This window comes from Poeciliopsis prolifica, unplaced genomic scaffold (genome assembly GCF_027474105.1).
Source record: "Poeciliopsis prolifica strain line A6 unplaced genomic scaffold, Auburn_PproV2 SCAFFOLD019, whole genome shotgun sequence".
NCBI classification, from domain to species: Eukaryota; Metazoa; Chordata; class Actinopteri; order Cyprinodontiformes; family Poeciliidae; genus Poeciliopsis; species Poeciliopsis prolifica.
In genome coordinates this window covers 8,013,754-8,039,384 of record NW_026562394.1, presented here as the reverse complement: position 1 = coordinate 8,039,384, position 25,631 = coordinate 8,013,754, and the positions used below count along the sequence as shown (strand labels likewise).

General features: G+C 40.3%; 1 protein-coding gene across 5 annotated transcripts in view; it reads left to right on the top strand.

The window, feature by feature from the left end:
- Positions 1 to 25,631, top strand: part of mtmr4 (myotubularin related protein 4) — a 44,036-nt gene that overhangs the window by 12,413 nt on the left and 5,992 nt on the right. For 3 of the 5 annotated variants that reach the window (XM_055043452.1, XM_055043451.1, XM_055043450.1), the window contains 11 exons: positions 10,098 to 10,187; positions 16,349 to 16,465; positions 18,213 to 18,295; positions 19,222 to 19,388; positions 19,499 to 19,595; positions 20,842 to 20,955; positions 21,035 to 21,225; positions 22,227 to 22,355; positions 22,632 to 22,743; positions 24,235 to 24,430; positions 24,531 to 24,716. In XM_055043452.1, coding sequence (XP_054899427.1) covers positions 10,098 to 10,187; positions 16,349 to 16,465; positions 18,213 to 18,295; positions 19,222 to 19,388; positions 19,499 to 19,595; positions 20,842 to 20,955; positions 21,035 to 21,225; positions 22,227 to 22,355; positions 22,632 to 22,743; positions 24,235 to 24,430; positions 24,531 to 24,716 — 1,482 coding nt within the window. The other 2 variants (XM_055043453.1, XM_055043454.1) reach the window with 2 other exon arrangements.

The following is a 25,631-nucleotide window of genomic DNA, read 5'->3' as shown; positions in this document are numbered from 1 at the left end:
CAGTGGAGGGCTGGAGCTGGTGTCTCTGGAGGAAATGAGGAAGACTGATGGGGAGCAGGTGTGCCTCTGTTGTTGAATGTCAAGATGGAGCTAGAGAAAGGTCAAATCTCAGTTTCCACGTAGGACAGTGTGACCGCACGTCTGGAGTTGAATAAAATGATGCTTCTTTGTTTACACTTCATTGATCGTTGTAACTTTCAGCAAGTCTGCTGTTTAACTCGCTGTCTATGAAGTTTACCTTAGGTTGATGTTCTGTTGCTCAGTGAGTTTCTGAGGCATCCTGAAGGTATGCTAAAATGCCAACATGTGGTATCTGGAGCCTGGTGAAAAGTCAAGTTTTTCAAAGGCATGTCAACAGTCATTAAAATCTAAAAATGAATAACCAGGACATACAACAGTTTATTTGATTATTACAAACCAGTCGGTTTACACATAAAGACAAAGTACTTTGTGTAAAAATGGGGAGAAAATTAGTGTTCAGAAATGTAATAACATCTGAAAAGTGTGGCTTGGGTTAATATTCAGCCACACTGGTACAATACTTTGTAGAGTCAGCTTTAACCACAATCACAGCTGCAGGTGTTTGTTTCTGGACCTTTAATCGTAGCGCCGTCTTTTCCCTACTTGAAGTTGAACCTTTGCTCCGGGTTCAAGTCCCCAGCAGCGTCTGTCTGGTCTAGTTCAAGGGTTTTCCTGTATTTGCACTCAACGTTCCACCAACGCTCTTGAGATTTTCTGTCCTCAGTGAAGAAAACTATCCCCACCAACACATGGGGGACGACTATCTGTTAGTAGTTAAATTTACATTGCCATGCTTCACTTTTTTAAAAAATAGAATGTTTTCTTTCTTCCTCTTAACAAAATGCTCTACTTTGACAAAATATAAAAATGTTTAATAGGTGTAAATGTTTTTGAAGGCTCTGTAGTTCTACAAAAAAATCACTTTAGAAACTAAATTGAAATAGAGCTTTTTGATTACAGTGGGATCAAGTATGTCTTGAGAAAAAATTAGAGGAGCTCTACAGTAAACATGAGGTTAGATTATCATTGTTTTGATTCTTGAAGCCATGATAGAAGAATCGACTTTCAGTGGCAGAGCAGATTTTTTTTCTGATGAGGTAAATTTAAATTTGCAGCTGAACCCTGAAGTGTTTCTCATACAGATGGAGAGAGCCTCATAACTTTCAAGGATTTTACACAAAACTGTTCAAATATCACTAAAACTTAAGAATGAAAATAAAAATTTGAAAATCAGGGAATCTTTCACTCACTTTGTACACAGACAGAAACTTTAAATCACATTACTTTGACTTTTGATTGGATGGTGTTTGGAGATGATTTGTATTCCAACTTTTATTTCAGAGAAAACCTTTTATAAAGTCGGACAGACGAAGATGCAGCCTTTCCACTTTCTTACTTTCTTTAAAAAAATGCAGCCAGTCATGACACAAGTTATGATCGGTCTTAAACGTGTCTGAGACGCAGCTGAGTCGGCACTTCTTCTTTTGCGTCACTGTCTGTATAATTTAGTATGTATAATTATGGATCACAGGCTTGTCAGTCTCCTCCATTGGAAGAAGGGCTGCAGAGTTTTAATCATCCCCATTCTTGTCGTCATCCATCAGTGAAGGGGGTGGGGGGGAAACAAGCTTCTGTGCCTGCTCCATGTGCAATATGTTGATCTCACTAAATGGAGCCACAACACCTAATTGAATTGATGTAGATTTTTCCCTGTCTGTAATCAAATTATTCATGCTGGCTAAACGAATCAGGCAAAACCAAAAGCTTTTTGGAGATGGGTTTTAGGTGTTATTTCTTGCACTATTTTCATACCTGTGACCCCACTTGTACAGTCATAACTCTTCTTCATCTTGCAAAGAGTTTACAGGCATGCGGCAGGGACGGCTCAGGAGAGCTCACAGTTTCTTATGTTCTACCGAAATTATAATATTGTTTAAAAGTATTTGCTCATTTGCCTTCACAAACACACAAATCTACAAGTTTATTATGACTTGCAAATCTAACAACTTCAACTCTCACGAGAAGATTCAGTTTTGTGTACGGCTGAAATGATGAACCAGATTATTCGCAAGGAATTGATTATCGAAATGACGGCTGAACCAATTAATCGTTAACTGGTGTATACAGACTCAAAAAATGCCATTTGCTGAAAGAACAGCATACTCAAAGCAGTAATTATGCCAAAACTGTACCAAATAAATATACCTTTGTGCATCTAAAAATAAAGCAAAAACTAATCTTTGTAAATATAGTTTTAGTGTCACCTGGTTAAAAACTTCTCATATTAAGCACCTTTTCCTGCACACAAATCAGTTATTCCAAAAAACAATCAATCAATCAGCCCTACACTGCATTGATGAGCTGAGCATCAGGGGCTGAGCTTTTCACATGTTGGGAATATTTCTGTAGTTGTAGATGCATCCTTCGCCAAAAATAATCAAGCATTCATTTAAGGATTAACGTCTTTGCATTTTAGGCAATAAAATATTGTTTTCTTACTTAAAAAAGGAATGGAATTGTTTGCATTTTAATGTATTTGTAATATGAAATTTTGAAAGATTTGCAAAAGAAAATTGTCAAAATAACAGATGTATCAATATGAAATAATTTAGTTGCAGCCCTGGTTTTGTTTTGACCATTCCTCCAGAAGCACATCAGTGAGGTCAGACACTGATGTTGGGCCAGAGGTCCTGCTCTGTTTAATTATAAAGATGCTCTTGTTTTGTTGTAGCCGGGCCAGTCAAGTTCTTCCACTGTGAATCTGTTACACGACTCATCTTGAAGATGAATAATCTCCTCTGCACCAGAAGTTACACTCAATATAAGACAGTTCAACTCTCAATGCAGGCGAGACTGGTCACTCCTGAGCTTGGTGCACAGGTGTCATCCTATCAGAGAACCACTGTGCTCCAAAGAGCAACCTGTCTTCTCCCCTAAATGTTTGAAGGAGAAATCTGTATTTTGATACAGCTGTTGCCCTGGAAATGTTTGAATTACATAATAATTAGGTTTGAGCGAATACTTTGCTGTGCAGTGAAAGCAATGAATGCATTTTAGCAATTTAGCTTTCTGAGCACTATGAGAGTATATGTATCAAAAGTATAAAAATATTAACTTTGCTATCCTTCAGACCAGCTTCTTCCTGTATATTTTACTCAGTAGTATTTGGAGGTTGGCCAAGTTATCCTACAAAATGGGATTGGTTGTTTAGAACATGATGTTCTATAAAATATTCATCTGGTCACAGAGGATGGGGGAGAAAACAGAGGAGTACGATGGGAGAGCTTCATCACGTTCTGCCATCTTTTCATCTCGAACTTTATGTTGGAATGTTGTCAGATCAGATGGGTCTGAATCCGCTGGGATATTTTTTTTAAAAAAAGGAGCCATTATGAAATTCCATCTCTGTTTGCACCCGTCACATCTGGAGATGCATAATATGTTGAACTGACTGTTTGGGCCAGTGCGAGACTGAAACAGTTTGATAACCGCAAGGAAAAATATCACAATATAAAGTTAAATAAAATCTCTAATATAATTTAATAGCTTTTATTTAAAACCCCAAAATAAGTTATTTCTACTGTTGCTAAAGGCAACATATTATCACCGGTCAACAAGCTTTTCTTTTTCTTTATTTATTTTTTTTTGCAACAATTATTTTAGTTGCAAATAATTAGAATTATTAGTTTGCCAATCTGTTCGTATAAGAAAATCATTCTGCAGATTTTTCATTTAACCACATATGTCATACAGTGTCAGAAATTTATTGAAAGATGCAAATAAAAATAAGTGATGACATTTTACTGCCTAAAATGTAATGATCATACTTCTTAGTTTACGGCTATAGATCATTTGTAGCAAAGAACCCGTCTGTAGCTAAAGAAATGCATGTGAAAAGCTCTTTCCTCTATTTTTTAGATTATCCAGTGAATATATGGACAGCAAAAGGTGCCTGATGTAAATAATTTCAACCAGATGAAGCTAAAACTGTCACTGAGGACTTCTGTGTAGAACATATTTTTAGACAGTTTTTTAATTTTTTCAATCTTGAATTGAAATTGTATGTTTTTGTTTTTATACAGTTTTGGCTTAATTACTGCTCTGAGCGTGTTCTGTCAGAAAACGCGATATTTCAGAGTCTGTATACTCCATTTTAATGATTATTTGTGGACTAAATTAGTTGACAGCAATTTCATTTCTAAAACAAATTGATTACAATCAAAATTGTTTTTGGAATATTCCCCACCATCATTGCTGTTCTCCTTGTATTGACATCATGCAGCCCTCCTCACATCACTGCTCCAGGTACCTGGAAATCTATTTAAAGCTCTTTTAAATATTTACATCTTCATTGCCAACTCCTGTATCTCTCATTTAAAATGATCCGTCAGTTCACTGTCAAAATCAGGTATTTGAGCACATGCCGCCTCAAAAAATTCAAGAGGTCACCTTTGATTTGTGCTGCTCTAATCTGCACAACTCTGGGACAAAGCCAGATTAAGTAAATAATCCGGCAAAGGCAGAGTATGTTTTTTTTTCCTCTCTTTTTTGCAAAAGCTACAGTGAGGGAGTCGGTCTCTGGGAAAGTGCTGGTTGTAGCCCTGGCAACCAGACACCTATTAGTGAAATGTGTGCCAGTTCTTCTCCGTCTCCTCCAACTCTCTGCGACGTCCCGAACTCCCCGATGGTTTTGTTTTCATTTAGTTAAACGTGAGCGGAAGTTTCCCCTACTCCGTTTCTCATAGCGCCGTCATCAGATCAGTTCGGATCGTACGTCGATAAAGACGCAGCCGCCTTTCAGACGCCATTAATTCGCCTCGTCGTGGCATGTTGCCTGCCGCCACGCTGGCTGCTGCTGTTCAGCGTGTTATCATGACATGCAAAGTGGCGGTTCTAACTGTAACGCATCGAGGCACGGCTGTCGTCTCCAGCTTTCCGAGCCCTGCTTAGGCAGAGGTTAGGGAGGGTGTTTTGGCTCACAGCAGTGACGAAGCAAAAAAAACCAAAACACCACCGGCCGCAGGACAAGCTGTGCTCCATCTTTTTGTGTGAAGTCAGAGCATCCCCGTTTCCCCCTTAATCTACCGTAAGCCACTTTATCTGCAGCCCTCAAGGGAGGAATAAACTAAAACAGAGCTGTGTGCTGCATGTGTTTGTTTAGGAGTGCAGAGTTTGAACAGCTGTGCTCTCTTAATAAAGGTATGAAGATGTTGGAAAATCTCCAGATTCTTGTAGTTTAATTTCAGTGTCAAGTACGGCTACAATCATGTGTTCTTTTAGTTTGCCAATCCTTTTGTTTCCTGCAGTATTTACTAAATAGGAGTGGACGATGTGGTTTTATCACAACTTTTTGTGATACTATTGTGACAATAAAAGACAAGGACTATTTATTACTTCATTTTTATTGTAAGTGGATGGCAGTGACTGCATGACACAGCAGTAATGACCCCACAAACACAAAAACTACTCTTGAAAAACATTCCCACATGTAATACGCTTATTTAGGACACTAGTCACACCAAAAAAGTGCGATTTGTACCACCAAACTGCACTCAGTAACTGCGTTTATTAAAGTTTATTATTATTTATTGATACTCTTATTGAACCTTTTTAAAATAATAATAAAAATACCCAATCATGAAAGCACAGCTTTGTTTAAAAAAAAAAAATCCTTAAAGCTGCAGTGTGTAACTTTTATTTTAAAAAATATCACATTTGTTAAAACGGTCACCATATTGTGATGGTAAAATGTGAGACAAATGATCTGATACAAAGATAGAGTTCCTCCACCAAGTGTTGCTATTGCTGTCTGAAGAAATCCGCTGTTTCCAGTGAAAAATATCCAATTAGAGCCAGGAGGAAGGTTCTTAACGCTGTCAATCATCCCTGTGTATGGCAGACAGACATCTTACCGTTACAGGAGAACTGTTTACCTGCCATCATCGGTGGCCATTATAACTAGCTTTAGCACTCACGGCAGCTGCTACCGGGAAGAAGTAGTAGCTCGGCAGAGAGCTTGAGTGAAGAGTGATGAGCAGTGCTTACACAAGCGTGATTTACAGCGCTAAGACCCGCCTCCTGGCTCCTATTAGTTTTTTCTGATCAGCACTGGGAGAAGGCAGAGGTGCTTGATTTATTTATTGATCACAGATTGTCTATCTTATACTGTTACAGTTTCAACAAATGTGTAATACACTACATCTTTAACTGAAAATTTTCGTGACAACTATAAATCTAAATTCTTATAGAAAATTTATCCCAATAAATGATAAACGGTACAATAAAAGCTCAGCCCTACTGCCAAATTACCTTGTCTAGTTTCCGTCTGCTTGTGTGTTTAAAGTACGCCGTGTTCCAGCGGGGCTCTCACCAAAATGCATGGTCAGGGTCACTGCATATCATAATTCAGCAGAGGGTGCCAAGTACTGTAGTATAGCTCAGCTGAAAACACACTAGAGCCAAGGGAGCTTGTGGCTTATTAACTCTGGAGCGCTGAAGATGTTGCTCTGATTGCTGGACTGATCACATGGATGTTGTTCTAAACTGATGAGCATTGATTTCCTTGGGGTGAGATTAAAGCAAACCTTTCTGGTAAAGCAAACATGCGTCTAGATTGCAGGAACAGGTGAGCACCGAGATCTACCTGTAATGGCCTGAATCTCTGAGGATGCTCCTGTCTGATGGCCACTGTCATCAGACACCTACTTCCAGGGGAAACTGGAAATACTGATGAGGCGCAGGGGTCTGAGCAGTCTGCTGCAGGCCTACTTTAGTCAAAGGTCATGATCGGAGCAGAGAAAAGCTTCAATAGGAGGGTTTCACACAAATCTTGAACAGAAATTAAAATGGTAATTAATTTTAGTTTTTTTTTTTTTTCTCAAATAATTCTCTTGCTAGAATTTAGTTGCTTATTTCCAGTCTGGTTTTGTGAAACTTTGACCTATGGATGCCATGTTCAATTTTAATTAAATTCTTTTCATATTTTTAATGAAATAAGATTTACAAACATCATTCAGAATGTTTTTCTAGGCTTCTTGTTGTGAACGGTCATTAACTATTTATTTTGGGAGTAGAGGGGACATCTTGCTGCACGCAGGTGAGAGCAGTAGCTGTACAAGAAGATTTTACTTTATCCTTTAAACTGTGTCTTCTATAAACAGTTTCATTCACAAGTCATTTCTGAGTTCATAAACCTACCTGCAGTTGTGAGAAGCCAAACAAATTGGAAACATTCAGAACAACAGTAAGCTGAACTTCTTATTCTGAGTTGTCATGAATAGGAATTGAATTAGTCACATGGTTGTTATTAATCGTAGTAACCTGGCGGGTCAGTCGGTCAGTCAGTCCTCTGTCACAGCAGAGAAAAATGGGACAGTAGCTGATTATCAAATCGGTTTTACATTCAAGTATCAGTCGATCATTGAACTCCCAGAAGTGAGGAAATCGGGGCCAATTTATCAGAGCACGCTTGGTAAAAATGTTGATCGAAACTCCTGTATGAACAGCAACAAGAGGAATTACGCTATTTACTCTAATAACATGGGATCCGAACTCTTAGCTTCTCTAATGTTTCTGCCCTAAGGGAATAAAACGCTGCTGCATTTAACCAGAACAAAACTCCCAACGTCTCCTTCACCTTGAATGCATCTTCCCTAACAGTGGAAGCCTAGTTTTAAGGGCAGCGTTTAGAGTCAATGGAGCCATCAGTAATGTCAGAAAGCACTTAACTTTGCAGTATGTTTCAGGAAGCGTAAACGTCTGTGTGGCACAGCCTTGGCACCCACCTCCATAAGCTGCCATCGGTATGATCGTTTAGTAAAATATATGGTGTAGATGTGGCAGAGAGAACGGCTTTGTTTAGTTATGTTTTTACTGCATGTAGTGACTGATGGCTTTAATCTCTCCCACACCCATAGTAGGTCATCGGTTTCAGCATAAAAGGAGCAGAGGACGCTCCATCAAGAGTTGACACTCCTGCTTTCTGTTAACTCCCTAAGTCTAGATCAAGTTTCCAGACAAGTCTGTCCAGGGTTTACCTGTCAGAGGACAACATCTTCATTAAAGTGTTTTCAGTGAAAGAAGGGATTTACCCTTGCCTCAATTGTGTGACGTTAAATGACTGCTTTCGAATGCTTATCAAAATAAGAGAAAAACACTCAATCGATGTTGTTGTTTTTTTTCTCCTTTTATTTTCTTGGTGTTTTGAACCATCCCAGCAATTTCACCTACAGGAAAAACACGACATGCAGAAGAAAAGTCAAGTCAGCACATTTCAGCAACGAGGCTTTGTGCCATAAAAGGTTACTAGTTATGATAAACAATGTGATAAATGTTACATTTTGTCACCTGAGGGGTCTGGAAGGTTGATACAACTACAGCAGGTCTTTTAATGTACTGTGGTGTTGAGCCGTTCAGTGATTTATAAACTAACAACAGTATTTTAAATTCTGTTCTTTGAGCTATGGGGAGGCAGTGTCGGGACTATAAAACTGGTATTATATTTTTCTATTTAACAAGTTTGCTGCCACATGACAAAATGTAAAAAGAATCAAGGATATGAATACCTTGTTCGCATACCGTAAATGTGAAGTGTTGCGTCATGCAAGTTAAAAAACAATCCTCTAGCTATCCGATTATAACTTACATTGTCCGCACCTTTAGCTTATTGTGCAATTTAATTAGCTGCTTGGAGCTTTCGATGATGGTCATTATCAACGAGGCTGTTGTTTTGCAAGGTTTGACATCGTCAAGGGCTTTCCTCTTTTATTTGGTGTCATTGTTTTGTTAGGGGATGAAAATGAAAGCACAAAGCAAGGACTCCCGTTCCAGTGGCGTGAAGGAATTACAAAGATGTGGTCCTGCCTGCGTTGGCGCAGCAGTCGCAGTTGGTAAACGTGTTCACTGTATGCTCAAATGAATCCAATCAGTGCAGAGATGAACTTCCTGAAAGTCTTATGTAACTCTTAAATAAAGGCACAATGCAGGTGCTTCAGTGCAATCACTATTCTCTCCAAGGATTTAAAGTATGACCTTATAAGTGTTCATTCAGCCTGAGTAGGGCACTAGTACCCTTGGCTGCAAAGGACAGCGCTGACTGATTTCTTTTGTTCTTCCCCTTTTCTCCCGTCTGCCTCCACTTGAAGAATTGCAGGCTAATTTTAGTAACCCATCCATTACGTTGGGCATAAACCTCATAAGCCTGGTTTCCTTTTTGGATTCATCAGCTGCCAGGAGTGTTTTGGTCTTGCTTTTTTTTTTTTTTTTTAGATGATTATGTTTATAAAATGACCATTTCTTTTTTCAGTCATACACACTATACAATTAAATGCAGTAAAGATATAGAAAACATAAGTACTCAGTAAAATAACATGTATTCAAACTGAGGTCTAAACAATAAAAGGGAAGAAACGTTACCTAAAAAGATTACATTTGTGTCAGTAGGTAATTTCTCATCAGTCACATGTGGGGAACCACAAAGTTCAATCCTGGGTCCCCTCCTATTTAATATCTACAGTCTCTCATTAGCTCTGGTTATAATAATAAAGAAGATTAGTTACCATAACAATGTGGTTATTAATCACTGAACAACTTGGCACCAAAGCAGAATCATGATCCGTCGTTGAATTGGTCTTCCAGACCACTTGGGTCTTCTGGTTCTGCTCTGCTGTGCGTCCCCAGAACCAGAACCAAACATGGAGAAGCAGCATTCAGCTGATTGAAGAGTCTGGAAAACCCACCTGTTTAGATTTGCTTTGAACCATAATAAATTAAACTGCAGTGATCAACATCTCTGATGACATTTGGTGACTGTACGATGTTTTCATGATGTAAACTACTTTGCCTTTTTGCTGAAATGTGCAATACAAATAAACTTAACCAAAGTGTATTTAGTCAGATTATAATCTGCTGTGCATTAGCTTGGAGCGTTTTCCACCAGAGGCTAACGAAGTGCCTCTTTCAGTGGTTAGTCTTCATATTTGAACCCGCTCTCATTGTGGTGGTGTTTTTGCTGTCACTGTCATTGTTTGCTGTCACTGTGAAAACTAGTGTTACATCCATTGTTGTGCATTTACCAGGGTGAAGAGGGGCCTCCCAGTCTGGAGTATATCAAGGCCAAGGACTTGTTCCCCCAGAAGGACCTGGTGAAGGAGGATGAAAGCCTTCAGGTGAGCTGATTACTTTCCATAAAGCACATTGGCTGGAAAAGCAATGTCGTCTGCCAACATGGTGCTTCAGCAGAGCAAAGGGCCTCACATTAAAAGATTAATACTCAAGACAGCTGCAACCTCGTTGACGAAAACATAATTGCATTTCAATCCATGTGATTTACTCTGATCAGGCATCCTGTATACATTTCATGTTTGTTCTATTAATCTGAGATGTGACTTTTATGTTTTCTGTGTAAACACTCCTACAAATGTAAGAAATACTGCTTTAAACGCAGCTTTTTAAACTAATGAGCTCCTTAAGATCTTTTCCTTGTAGCATGTTTACCCTACAACATTATAAGAAGAGCAGCACACAGTACCAATGTCCAGTGAAATGCTGCCTCCTCCTACTGTAAGCTATGACATCACTGAGAGGTGGCGCTACACCTGTCCTGCTGCTGTATCGGACAGCCGTTTTCTAAAATAATCTGATCACTTTATTTTTGGCTGGGTGGTGAATCTCTACGCATCACACGCAGGATTATGAGTGAGCTGCCAGCTGTCACCCAGATCGGTAAAAATTGATCAGTCTTTCACATTCTCAGGTATTAAACTTTTTTTTGTCTTTTTTTAAGCAGCGGTATTTGAGCTCAGATTTGCTCTGAATATGACTTAATGCTTTTAATACAAGGGTCAGACCTCTGTGGCTAATTTCTGACCTCCATTTTTTGTGGCCCTTTGACCTATTTATACTGAGTTCAGCTGACCTCAGTTTCTCTAAACGTATTATGTAATAATAAAGCATAGTAAGAGGATTCAAACTGATTGGACTTGGGCATTTTCAGCATCAATGTGTCTTTGTTACCACAATCTAAAAACCTTTGAACACAGAGCTTATTTGGTTTCTGATCATCCAGTTGCCAATAAGGAAATCTATGCTGATAAGCAATTGATTCAGTTCACCAGGTTATGTCCCTGAGCCTTTTTAGCTTTGGGTTATCTGTTGATTTTAGGGTTTAATAATATGCCTCACTATGCTGACTGAATAGTGAGTCTGAATAAATTTCTTGCACATCATTTTTTTGCCATATTTATGTTCATTTAAAATTCAGCTTTTAATCTTGTCCAATTCCCTGCCTCATATTGCTGAAGGCCAACATTAAACTGTCACTGACACAATAAAACCACAAAAACATTTTTTAAAATGAACAACTGTGCTTTCATTCTGTGTGCGCAAAAGCTTTTAATATTGAATATTTCTCCTAGAACACTATAAATGCGAAGTGTCACTGTTCAGGGTAAATCAAACCATAAACAATTAAGGTTGAGTACACAGAAGTGCAAGACGTTATGAAGATTTCAGCGAAGATTTGTGTGAGTAATTTGCACATTTTGGAGGCAGAAGGGGGAGCTGGTCCTACTGAAGAACTGAAACCATATTTTTTTAGCCATATTGTTCAGGAAGCACCAACTCTGACATTTCTGGGGAAGAAGAGTTTGAAGGTGAAGTTTGTTGCCTTTAAATTGCCGAATAGGAATAATCAGATCCATAACTATAGTAGTTATTCATCTTTCATTCTGGTTTAATTCAAATAATCCAGTTACTTCAAAGTAATTGGTTATTTCCAATTGATGACCAGTGAGAATAAACAGCTGAAATTTGTCACCTTTCATGTCTGTTTGTGAGGCTTTTTAAGAAATACACCCATCATCCTTCTGCTCTCCCTAAAACAGCATCTGCAGAGGTTTAAAAAACAACAACAAAACCAAACTGGGCAGCTGCAAAACATTTGGGTTAGACGAGAGAGAAGGATCGGTTAGACTGTTGGTGAAGATGAAGCTCAAAAACCACAATGGGTAATTTACCGTCTTCTCCCTGTGGAGTGGAGTTTGTGCTTTTAGGCTGTTTGGTTAATGGAGCCGAGCGTCGCGTTCATAGAGATGGACCCACCCAGCCCTGGGTCACTCTGCTGCTTCTTTCAGTGGTTTTCAAAGGAGTGACATTTCCACTCGATTTCCAGGAGATTGATGGGGGGATATCGGCTTGTTTTAGAGTTTTTATTTCTAAGTGCTCCGCTTTGAAATGCCTTGCTGAAATGTGCTATACAAATAAAATTTGATTGATTGATTGATTTGAGAAGCCTTCCAGTGAAAGAGAGTGACATCAGTATCAGTCTGAGGGGGTAAAAGCTTTATAATTATTTTCATTGATCTGCGCTCACACATGCAGTCACGTGTTTTATCCAACCTTTCGTGTCTCTCTTCTTTCTGTCACATGTCCTTCTATTGATTATTGGCAACATATTGACGGATATGGTAGAAAACCAAGCTAAGTAATCAGACCTCAGACACGCCCGTGCAAAACTCAACGTGGGAAACATAAGTAACATTTGCACAAAGTAAAAGTAAATAAAATGACAAATTTTGGCTAAAATCACTTTAGGCAAAAACTGATTTGGCCATTATTTTTAGGAAGGTGATATAATCCACAAATATGCTCTAAAAGAAGACAATTGTAATTTTATTTACTTGCATCTTTTCTTTTAAAAAGGGAGATGTGCTTCTGTCTCTCCTGATTGGCCTCAGTCGCTCTCCCTCAGTGAAAAAGACAGACCTCCCCTGCCCTACTTGGTACTTTTCTGCCTTCCCTCTGAGTCTGCACATTTCGGCAGGCGCTCACTCGCAGCAGCGTGCGCATGCCCGGACACGCAGGTTGCCCGAACCGGAAGTCACGACTCGCCAGTCGGCGCATTATTCATGGTTGTTTCTTTCTTCTCACCCTCTTCCTCTCCGCGGCTCTCCTGCTCTTCTTCTTCTCTCTCTCTCTCTCTCTGTTTGTTTTGTTCATGTTTCTGCTGCTTGAAAGGCTCCGTAGAGGAAACGTGACACAGTATCTTGTGCAGCGTTCGCCAGCTGCCAGTGACTCATCCGCCCGCTTTAGGAGCTCGGCTCGTTTAATGCGACTCCCAGTCTGTACAGCATGTTAACTATGGCGATCTGGGCAGGACATGTTGGGTGTCTCCGCACACCAGAGAAACAATCGGATTCAGCGGCTGCAGAATCGCATTTCAGTTCAGTTCCTATTTAACGCCAGCTGTCTGCAGTCGTGTTGCTGACAACGCCTGTGCCTGTTTTTCATTTCATCCGATACTGTGGATCGATAAATCGATGCTCTGGATTGATAAATCGATGCTGTGGATCGATAAAATGGTCTGCAGTGTCATTTCACTGTAGATCCCAACACTTTGAAAATGCGAGTCTGTAGGTTGTCTTTAGTTCTTTAGGGTTTCTGAACGGTCTGGAAAAGTATAAAACGCATTTTAAATGGATTAAATTCCACAATTCATTCCGGTCTCAGAACACATGGCATGCGGCAGCATGTTGAAGAACCTCTGATTAGACATCAGTTGTCTTTTTTGCTTGAGGTGATGCATGTTTGCGCAATTATTCCCTCTGGAATTTTACTCTCAGATTTTTGACTTTCAGACAGCTGTTGTGATGTGTAACTACGGCATCAAGGTATTGTTTATTTATTTATTTTTTTGACAACTGGGAGCAGATGATTAGCATTCCAAAAGCCCAAATAGTACCTGAACTTTGACCCCAAAATCCCAGAAGAATTGAAAAGGAGAGTTCATGGATGGAGAGCAGGAACAAAGAGTAGAGAGAGAAGAAGGAAGTTCAAACTATTTCTTTGACCTATCATAACGGGCAGAGATTATATTCTCATCTCAAATGTCTCGATGGAAACGACCGGGACGCATCAAAAGCAAATGAGGTGGATTAGCAGAGCTTGCTGATCCACATGATGACGTCGTCCAGGACATGTTCCTGTGAAATATCTTCTCTGCATGTTGGCATCTCATAACGTCATACGGCAACAGTCTTCAGTCAGAGGCCTCTTCACGGCCATTACGAGACTGACTGCATCAAAAGACTCTTTAAAGATGCTTTGATAATGTGAATTACTTAATTTCCCTTTGGGCTAAATGAAATGTTTTTGCTGGATCCATTTAGTTTTACAGGTTCTACATCCAAAGCTTACTCTCTCTAGAAATATCAGTCATAAATCCGCAGAGGAATTTTGTTTTCATCCATTTCAAATTTGCTGCAGAAGTGTTGGGAACTTTGAAAATGTGAGTCTGGAAGAATTTGTAAGAAATATGTAGAAAACCTGACACCGGCTCTGCTTGTGTGCAGGCCCGTTTTCATCTTCAGTCTCTTCAAAAGCCAGTCCAGTACAGGTATTATTTCTATATTTAAAAAAAGAAAGAAAGAAAAGAAAGGCGTTTCAAATGCTAATGAATTTTTAATCTTGAATATTTCCCCGTCCTGCGTTGCTGTGGAGGGGGGGGGGTTGCTGCTGCCTATATTTGGCTCTGATGTTCTACTGCAGAGCACTATGTGCTCCATTTCCCAGGTTAAGCTGGACTCTGTTTCTCTGTGTGGTCCGACTGATGGGTGCAGGATCTGCTGAAGACCCAAAGCAGACGTCAGGGGGTTCTTTAACAAACTAAATAAAACACCATCCAATATGCCTAACATTTTACTTTATTTATTTTTGGCTCTTGTATCCATTGCAAGTATTTTTTTTAAAAAATTTTATGATTTCGTTTAAATGCACCGTTTGTAATTTTGCTCAATTCCTGTACAGTGTCTTTGAGTGTTTCAGAAAGGCACTATACAAGTAAAATCTATTATAATTAATAGTAGTAGTTATATAAAGGCAGTACATTTACTCTCTCTCTCGTTTCAAGTCTGCCTGATGTCTCTCATAATCCCCCCGCCTGCCTCACTGCATGCAGTCTTTTTGTCAAAGCGCCCTGGTCACTCCAGCTCTGTGTGACTCAGCAATACATGCTAATGCACAATGAGGTAATGTTGTCTCTAAGCAACGCCATTGTCCTCGCCAGCGGAGGCTAAACAAGATCTAAGTTGCCATTCATGACCCGCTATGACGGCAAAGTTGTTTAAAGGAGGCTGAACCCAAGTGATACCAGCCTTCGGGAGCTTTTCAGTGATTTCTGATCCTCCATCCAGTGCTGAACTAACAATTGTTTGAAAAGGAGAGGTGAGAAGCTGACCCGTGTGAAGGTAATTGAAAGCTGCAGATTATCCCATTACTTCGAAGTTGGCAGATGTAACTGTGTGTCACATTCACCGGCTCGGCTTTCAGAGATAATTCCCTGCCTAAAAGTAAGAAGGCACAAAAAAAAAAAAGTTCTGTTGACCACTTCTAGAAACCAATTACCTTAATGTTGTGTCGCACAGCAGCCAAAACCAGGCCTTGGCTGAGACTGTAATAAAATGAGTAGAAGTAAGAATGTTAATGGAAGGCCTGGGGTCCAGTCCGGCCTTCTTGTTTGTTTGCTCATTCAGGCTCAGCAACAGGCCCTTAACGCTCACAAAGGTCTCTCTGTAAGACTATATAGGCTTGTCCAATGGGACACCTTAGTCAGCTTTATTGTTTTTGGTTTGATTAGTGGAGGTTTCGCTTTACAGAAACTCAAAGTCATGCAGAAGTATTCAGTGAAATGGGAGTAGTAGAAATGTTTTCCAAAATGATGTGTGTGGAAAATGTCATGCCACAAAAAGTTTGATTCTGGTTCCCAAACCAGTGAATTTTCTTCCACCTGGTTGCTGGTCTATCTCAATCTGACTCAAATAAACACATGTTTCATTTCAAGCTCCTGCTACTGATAATAATGTCACGTTAATGTATTAAAAGATGAAGTATTTCCTTATTTACAAAACCGTTACTAAAGTGCAACTGCACATGATGCTTAACATTCTTCATTTTAGTTTCTTATTTTTTGTGTTCAAGATCTCATAAAATCATGAGATTTAAAATAAAATAAAAAATGAAGACAGCCTGAACCTAATATTTTATCATAGCTTCAACCTGAATTCAGAGTCCAAATAAATAGAAGTCGTAAAACTTGGTTGTTAAACAAGAACAACTGGGCGCGCTGACATCACTCTGGAAACCCAATGAGTGCATTGGTGGGCGGTGATCCAGATTTGTCAAGAATTAAATCTTCAAAACTTTAATATGTTAGTAGATATAACAAACAGTGTTTGGTGGACTCTATTTGGGATGGTGATAATTCTGCTACAACTGAAACATGCTCTGCGATAACGCTTTTAACCCGCTCCAACGTCCCCTTGTGTTCACTCAGGTCCCGTTCCCAGTTCTTCAGGGGGAAGGAGTGGAATATCTCGGCCGTGCCGACGAAGCCATCATCGCCATTTCCAACTACAGACTCCACATCAAGTTCAAGGACTCTGTCATCAACGTGAGTGGCCGTCTCAGCGGAGGAGCTTGCGGATTTGTTTGCTTCTGTACAAACAACCCGAGCGTCTGCAATGCCACGCCACTGCGGAGGCCAATAGCAGCAGGGAGGAGGGTTCAGTGTTCAGTTTGGACGCACACAGGCTGATCCCTTTCACCCCAGTGTTTTATAAACGCACAGCCGAGCTAACGAGGTAAATAAAGCGGAGGGGTTTACACGGAGGACTCGCTGTAAACCAGGGTTTTGCGTAGCTTATTGTAGCGACATCGTACCACAGGAGTTGCAGGCTCTCCTTTGATCTACCGGCGAAGAGGGCGTGACGTGACATCCGAGTGTTGAAGCCCGGCCCCTGCTGGCGCTGCTGTCCTGTTGACGTCAAGCCCTTGCTCAAACACAAATGAGCGTATTGTTTGTCCTCCCTGGCAGTCAAATTTCTCCTTCTTCCCAAATCGTGGTCAAGTTTTCCATAAGGGTTCGGTTTTCTGGAAACGGTGGAGAGTAGAGTGTAGAGGCCCGACCACCTGGGCATTTAGTGTTCTCCTTCAGAAGGAGAATAAGTTACCGTCTCACCGTGCCCATACAACTGATTACCCAACCACTCAGACTCCTGCCTTGACCTCCAGCTGTACAGATGAACTCTGTCCAAAAGCCAGCGAGTCACAGCCTCTCACCCACATGTCCTTTCACAACTTCACCCCTTCCTTCCAAACCGCTTCTGCCCTTTGCTCTCCTCTCTGTTTGTCTTTCTTTCTCACCATGATCCATGTTTGATCTGGACATGTGCCGCTAGTAGCACAGCCACTCAGTTAGCTTTCATCTTGCACTCTTTTGTTTTTTTGTTTTTTTTCTTTACTTTTTAACTCTTCATTCCCATGTTGTCTTCTAAGCTTTTTGGGGTTTAATTTGTTTTATTTATTTATTTTTTCCCCATTTCCTCCTGTCTTGTGTGTGTCCTCTCCCTCCCTTTTTCTCTCTGCGTGTGTGTGTGTGGGTGTGTGTGTGCTCCATGGTGGCTCTGTGTTTTAGACCTACCCTGGTGTGGACAATGAGATCTCTGTGAGTACAATACGATAAAACACATCCCTCTGTCCCAGATTAGACAGCTCTGTCATTCAGTCCTTCACTCTATCTGGTTATGAAGCACTAAAGACAAAGCATTCAGCTGAGCAATGGCCATCAACCTTTAGTTTTCTGCCAGATTGTCATTCAGGGATAATTCTGAGTCTTAAGTTTATTTTTCTTATAACTGCAGGTATTCTAGCTGGAAATTATGCTCAGTTTTAAGTATTTTCCCAGCTGTGACATTTTATTAGTTGATTTTTTTTTTTCAAGAAATTTTGACACTTCAAGGGGAGGAAAAAAAGCTGTTGGTATTTTAAGCCTTTCAAAAATAAAGCAATGAATCAGTTAATAACATGATAGATTAAAACAAGCTTCATAATTTCCATTTTGATCAGTATTTTTTGAAGGGCAATTTTATTTATGTTTTGATTACAAGTGACTTTTATTTCTGTTTTTATGGTTCTTTTTTTTTTGACATGTAAAAAAATCTTCAATTTAAAGCAGCTGTTGGGTGTTCCTTACCAAATTATAGCGTATTAGTCTGTTTTTAGTACTTTTAGCATTTATTACAATATTTCCTGGGACAATTTATTATCTGGTAAAATTTGTGATGATTTCTTTGCAGAAGTTTTTCTCTGCTTTGTGGGCCAACAGGCTGATATCATGTGCTCTCTGTCGCCCCCTGCAGGTGCCGCTCAGGCTGGTAGAAAGTGTGGAAAGCAGAGATATGTTCCAGCTGCACATCATCTGCAAAGACTCCAAAGTTGTCAGGTAGGAGAGAGACGATGGTGGCTTCATATTAGACGGCCGCACAAAGGCCTCTAATTGTTAGCGGTGGAAGTTTAAATATCATGCAAAAGTTATTTTGTTTACTCTGTTGTTCTTCTTTTAGATTAGATGCAACAATATACTCCTGTGTGGTTTTAGCTCCGTGCTAGAAGCCAGACTGACGTCTCCCATTAGTTTTTCTCTGTTTAATCGTTCCCTCTGCTGGTGAAAGGATGTGTGACGGAGCACTAGAGTTTAATCCAATTCATTACGTTTCTGTTAAATCGATGCTTCCCCATCAGTTGTTATTTGACCTGAGACTAAAGATAGACGGCTAAATCTGGCTGACTGTTGAGCGTGGAAAAAGGCTGTTTGCTGGAAGAACATGATATTTTGAGCAGTGATTAAGGCAAAAGTGTACAAATTTTGGATTTAATTTTTTTTTCTTTTAAATTGTAAATGTGTTTTACCCAAAACTTAAGTGGCACAGTTTTAGCTTCACCCAGTACAAATGTTGTGGAGAAAACAATCTAGCAATTACTTTTGTTGTCTAATTATTAATTGGTCAAATAAAAAAACAGTCAACCCTGTATTGATAAGTCGAGCAGAAAGGGCTGAACTTTTCACAGATTGATGTTAGAAGTGTTTTGCATAATTTGCCACAAACGATCAAGCGTAAACTAAAGAAACGCTATGATGTTGCATTTTAGGCCGTAAAATGTTTTTCTTTAAAAATTGAATTTTCAATGTACTTTTATATTGGAAAAAAAAAACTTAAATGAAAAATTAGAGTAATTGCTAACTCAATCAATCCGTAATCCTGCAACCTTCTCTTTACGCTTTTCTTCTAGTTCCTAAAGCTCAATGTTGCACAACAGTATTTGAAAACAAAGATGTTCTCTCTCGACCAAACCGCGGATTCTCCACAGATGCCACTTTGCGACATTCAAGCAGTGCCAGGAGTGGGCGAAGCGCCTGAACCGGGTCATCGCCCACCCGTCCCGCCTGGAGGACCTGTTCGCCCTGGCCTATCACGCCTGGTGCCTCGGGGCCAGCGCAGACGATGAAGACCAGCACGTTCACCTCTGCCGCCCAGGTTTGCTCCACCTACCAAACGACATCGAGTTGAAAGAAAATGTTGCCATTTTCGGACTGTTTAGTGTTTACCTGTACTGTGTGTGTGTGTGCGTGTGTGTGGGTGTGTAGGGGACCATGTGCGTCACAGGATAGAAATGGAGGTCAGGCGGATGGGCTTTGACACGCAGAACGTCTGGAGAGTTTCTGACATCAACTGCAACTACAAGTACGTCTGTGTGGTTGTGAGCAGCCATGATGCTGCTGCAGCAATAAATATGGAGAGGTGGATGCAGTGAAAACAGTCCAAGAAAACCTTCCTGCTTCCTGAAAAAGGTCAATCAGTTCTTCCTCGAAACTGAACGAATTTTATTATTAAGTCTCAAACACATACTCTTGCAACACGTGCTATTCATGAGGCGAAAGGGGGAGAGAAAGTATAAAAAAAACATTCTTGTATGAAACTACTCTCTTCAATGATTACAAATAAAATGTATAAATACATCTACATAAACTCCACAATGTAAACCGCAAACAATATATACTTTTCCTCATTATTGAATCAGAAATGTACAAGACTCAATAACGACAAATGAACAATATGACAGGAGAGTTGATAGTTTTAAACCATTTTGACTTTATTTAGATTCCATGACGAAATGAGATTTCCAGTTAAATATTTGCGATCCACGATGTCCCCTAGAAATTTAGCTTGATGCAGTCGTCCCGCTAAGTTATAATCCATGGATATTATGATAGAATCATCCATTTTTCTGTTACCAAAAATTACAAATTCGGTTTAGTTCCAGTTAAATTGTTCCCAGAATAAAATATGTTTCTATTATCTATGACCAAGATTAATTGTAACATATTAGACAGTTCACAAATGTTGATATAAAAAAGGCTGATAAGTTCCCAGTAGGGAGGCACAATAACTACTGTTTGAAATCAATAACCGATAGTTTTCTCATTCCAAAGGCCGCTAACTGATTTCATACTGGGAAATGAGAAGAATGACGCCATCATTTCTCCATATGAGGCCGATAATTATCGTGCGCCTGTAGTTCCGAGTGTAAGTAGTGGTGCATGATAATAAAACTCAGCTTTTATTTTAAGTTTCCACGTTTTCTCCAAATCTTTTTGGTTAAACTGTGGTTTGGAGATTAACGCTTAGAAATAATCCCATATAAAGAAAGGTCAGTCTGCTCACAGATTGGAGAGCATCATGTTGAGGGAGACAGACACACAGGACAACAAGCTAATTAAACAAGCTGCAGCCTGCTGAGTCCTGTGACTCAGCACACTATTTCACTTTCATCCCTAGTAATATCCACACAGCCTGTCTGTCCCTCAGCAGGTGGGGAGGAACTGGAGAAAGTATCAGGAGAGACGACCGGAGACGGATGGTGTTAGGCTGAGAGTCTTTCATGCCGCGTTAGAAACTGCGACGCCCTGACCCGATGTTTCCCCTGCAGGTTGTGCTCCAGCTACCCGCAGAAGCTCCTGGTTCCCATCTGGATCACCGACAAAGAGCTGGAGAGCGTGGCTTCCTTCAGGTCCTGGAAGAGGATCCCCGTGGTGGTCTACAGGTAAGCCGACCGGAGCGGCCTCGGGACGTCTCCGCCTTGCGCGTCGGAACGCGTTTGACCCTTCCGCTTTACGTTCAAGGCACCAGAAGAACGGGGCGGTGATCGCTCGCTGCAGCCAGCCTGAGATCAGCTGGTGGGGCTGGAGGAACACGGACGATGAGTACCTGGTGACGTCCATCGCTAAGGCCTGTCACATGGACACGGGAGCCAAGGGGACGGCAGCGGTCCGGCAGAGAGGGGATGCTCCCGACTCATGTGACAGTGATTTTGGTAAATCTGCTGTGTGTGGATCCGTCGATGTCGTCGTGTTGCAGCACGGTTTGAAATTGGTGGGACTTGAGTACAGTTTTGTGCCATTGTGTAATTTAAGTATTGGGTTTAAATCATTACTTTTCCCCAAAGTACATTAGCTAAATTATTCATCAAGTAACTCAATAAAAACAGATCCTTTCTTTTGTAATTCTTCTCTTTGTTTTGCACGGCTCTTTAAATGTTTCTGAATTGCATTATCCTACAAAAAGAAGATGCATTTTATTCAAAACAAAGACACTGTAAGCATGACGTGGCAGAAAAATGGATAAAATCTGAAAAGCGTGACATGGATATTGTACTGTGGTCCATTTAGTTTGATGCCTCTAAATTCAGTTCTGCGTATTATATTCATATTTAGACTTTGGATCAATACTTTGACAACTTTTGGTGCAATGATGGATAAAAAAAGAAGCTTGAATAGCGTTTTCAGTCATGTGTAGTTTTAGTAGGCTCCACTTCAACCTGCCTGTGTAGCTCTCTCTCTCCAATTAAATATAACATGAAGCTGCATTTGTAGTTCTGTTTTTGCGTGCTCCAATTTAAAACCAGAACTTGCAGCTGTTATCAATGACTGCTGTGTTCATGCATTCAGTTTCTATGAAAATTAGAAACGTATTCTCAGCAGAATTAGCAAAGGAAACAATTCTTTGAATCTTTCAGGCTTAATTTGGTGGCATCAGTGTGTCAGTCTGCAGAGTTTAAGCTCCTCTGCAGCACGTCACCAGCTTTACTCAGAGCTCACTTGGCGTAGCACAATAATTGCTTCTCTCCAGCACAAGCAGCTTTTGGAGGCAGGCATGCCTCTTGTGATTGGCATCAGGAGGAATTATTGATTTTTTGTTGTTGTTGTTTCTCTTTATGACGTCCACAGCATCTTTCTGTTTTCCCGCTTCTCGTCTTCCCCTTCGTCCTGCTACCAGGCTTCACTCAGCTCTGTCGTCCTTCCTGTTTTCCCTCAGACTCGTCGCTGACGGGCGGCTCTGGCTGCGACGACAGCACAGTCCCCCAGAAGCTGCTGATCCTGGACGCCCGCTCCTACACCGCCGCTGTGGCCAATCGAGCCAAAGGTGGCGGCTGTGAATGCGAAGGTTTGTCTGAGCTCATATTAAGCAGGCTTAATTCTTATAAAATCTCTTTGCACATTTAAAACTCTGCCTGCGATTATACTTCAATGTGCGCTAGAGTTCAGTCTGAGGCGCCTTTAGTGGCATTTTCTTAAACCATATTTGCATTTAAAACTCCATAAATTGTGATTAATCTGATTAATTTTTTTTCATGAATTGACAGCACTAGTATATCTAAATGTTGTCTATATTTTCAGTAAAGCTTAGAGATTTTGACACATATATATGTGTTATTTTTAGAGTACTACCCCAACTGTGAAGTTATGTTTATGGGAATGGCCAACATCCATGCCATCCGCAACAGCTTCCAGGCTCTTCGGGCTGTCTGCAGTCAGATCCCAGACCCGGGAAAGTAAGTCGATCGGTTTGACCTTTCTCCGTCTGAGCGGCTCTGTCCTCGTTTGCGCCTCCCTCTCCCCTGTTTTGATGCCAACGGTAAAGCAACACCACTCCGACACGAGAGCAGCAGTTCCTGTTCCTGCCGGCCTAACCCGTCCGTACGCATCGATCCGTGCTTGTTTAAATTTTTATTTGTTTACGTGTTTGGTTTGCTGACGACCCAGCTGCTCAGACATCATATTGTAAAACTTGTTTTTGTTTTTGTTAATTATGATGATCTAAAAATTCACTTGAAGTGAACGCAGAGTAACTTCGAGTAATCCTATGTATTCGTATAAATACTCCTTTAGTACGTGATTAGTGAGGTCTTCATTCAGTTTGTCACCTGCTGCTGAGATCAACTCAAAACCTTCGCGATCGACTGGTTTCGATTGAGATTGATTGAGCACCCTTGACATAGACTGATGTTGACCCTAAAAGAAAAAAATCTAAGTAAATATGCCACCTTATTTGTTTTTATTATTTTATAAAAGACCTCATGTGTCTAGAGTGTTTCTTTCAGTAAACTTTTTCAGATTTTGACTGACCAAACAGAGCTAATGCAAAGAAAAATGGCTAAAATTTGTTGCTGGGTGTGGAAAGTTGGAGATACGCTAGAAAACGTTCAGTTTTAACAGTGAAAATGAACCAGAGCTCTACGAAGTATCATGTCCGGGGCGTTCCACATCAAACAACAGAAAAAACACAAATTATAAACCTACTTTTATTGGGGGCTACTACATGAAATCTGATTTTTAAAACACACTTCCTGGTGGTTTTGATAGATATCGGGGGGAAATCTGCTTTTCATAACATATTAGAAATTAAAAGTTTATATTATTCCTCATTAAGTGGTTTCTGCTTTGACTTGCTGCTGTGTCACTTAAAACTTTGCTCTGAATACTTTTTTTGTGTGTGTTTTGGCCTGTTTCTGGTGTACGCTTGAAATACAACAACCTTATTTCAAGAGTTCCCATGTCTAACTTTTCAGCAAGATAATGGAGGTTACTTAAATAATTCTTAACATTGATGAAAAGGTATTAGTTAAATTATTTCACTAGATATGTTCCCATGTTACAAAAGAAATGATCTGCCAGGGAAACAAGTAATTTATTTTTATCAATCTTAAGGAGCTATTGACTTAAAACAAGCTGAATGTTACTTGTCATATTTCAGGCGTTCTAAGATATTTACTCTATAAACTAGACCAAAATACTTACTTTTGTGTTTGTGTACAGTGTGAAATTAGTAGACATAACTAGTAATCACAAGTCAAAGATAAGAAAACAAGACTGACTCTCTAAGTGGAGTTGTGATGCTGTCCGGTGAGCTCTTCATGTTTAAACCTGCGGACCAAAAGCACTTTAGGATACGCTGAAGCTTCTTCCTGTTACAAGCTCATTATCACACCACTTAGGGTGGATTTCAGCCGGTCGGTCTAATCGGCCACTTGTCGTGGTTTCAGCTGGCTGTCGGCTCTGGAGAGCACCCGATGGCTGCAGCACCTGTCGGTCATGCTGAAGGCCGCCACGCTGGTGTGTGGTGCGGTGGAACGGGAAGGCCGGCCCGTCCTGGTGCACTGCTCAGATGGCTGGGACCGAACGCCCCAGATAGTAGCCCTGGCCAAAGTACTTCTTGACCCCTACTACAGGACGTTAGAGGTGAGAGATTACTTGTTTTTCCTTTTTTTATGTATCAGCAAATATTTTATTGTTGTTTTGTTATAGATTCTCACTGTTGGATAACTTTTTTTCCCCACAGGGTTTTCAGGTGCTTGTGGAGACGGACTGGCTGGACTACGGTCATAAGTTCGGGGACCGGTGCGGCCATCAGGAGAACGCGGACGATGTGAGCGAGCAGTGTCCCGTCTTCCTGCAGTGGCTGGACTGCGTTCACCAGCTGCTCAAACAGTTCCCCTGCCTGTTCGAGTTCAACGAGGCCTTCCTGGTGGGTGGTCACCCAGCTCTCTCCACCCTGCGCATTTCACCATGAAATCGAGAAAAACAAAGAAACGAGAAATTGAGATTGTGTTGATTTGAATTTAGTGAAAGTATTATAGATGTCCGAATGAAGACATTTTGTCCTCCATACTGAGCCAGATCGTCATGAAGTGTCACACTGATTGCCAATCAAATACTCCATTCAAATCATTAACTCCAGCAATCCGTGATTTTAGTTATTGATTATTCTGACAATCCATCAATAACATCAAAAAATTGGCCAATTATTCTAAATTAAGCCTTTTCTAAACAAAATTAGAAATACAGTAATAAACAATTCAATTTCTTTTTTTTTTTTTAAAAACCTTTTCTGGCATTAATCCAATAACACAACATTTTGGCAGTGAATGCTTGATCATTATCTGCAGATAAGAAAGATGCTCATGTGAAAAACTCTGCTTGACTTAACATAAATAAAGTGTAGAGCTGAGCTGCTGATTATGTTTCTGAATAAGTGATGAAAAATTGGAGAGCCAAAGGAACTTTACAGGAGATTTATTGTTTCTGAATTTGAACCAGGTTAAGTTAAAACTTTCCCACTTGTTCTGGGTAGAACATATTTACAGATGAATTTCAGCTCTAGTCAAAGGCATTCAAGTGCCTGAAAGAGCAATAAAATAACTGCATATCCAGTATTACAAGAGCAACAGTAGCACTTGCAGGAGCCTCTTCAGGTCAGCCTCAGCGTGTCGCTACGAGTTAAAGCAAATGTAATAATTACATTAATTATTGGAATACTTCTGTGACTTAAGTGAGTCATGGGAAGATTAGCTGTGCAGGAAAAAAAACTGATTTTCTGCTTCATAAACTTAGTGCAAGTCACGTAACGCTAACAGGAATCTGGACAAAGTTCGTCTTCGCC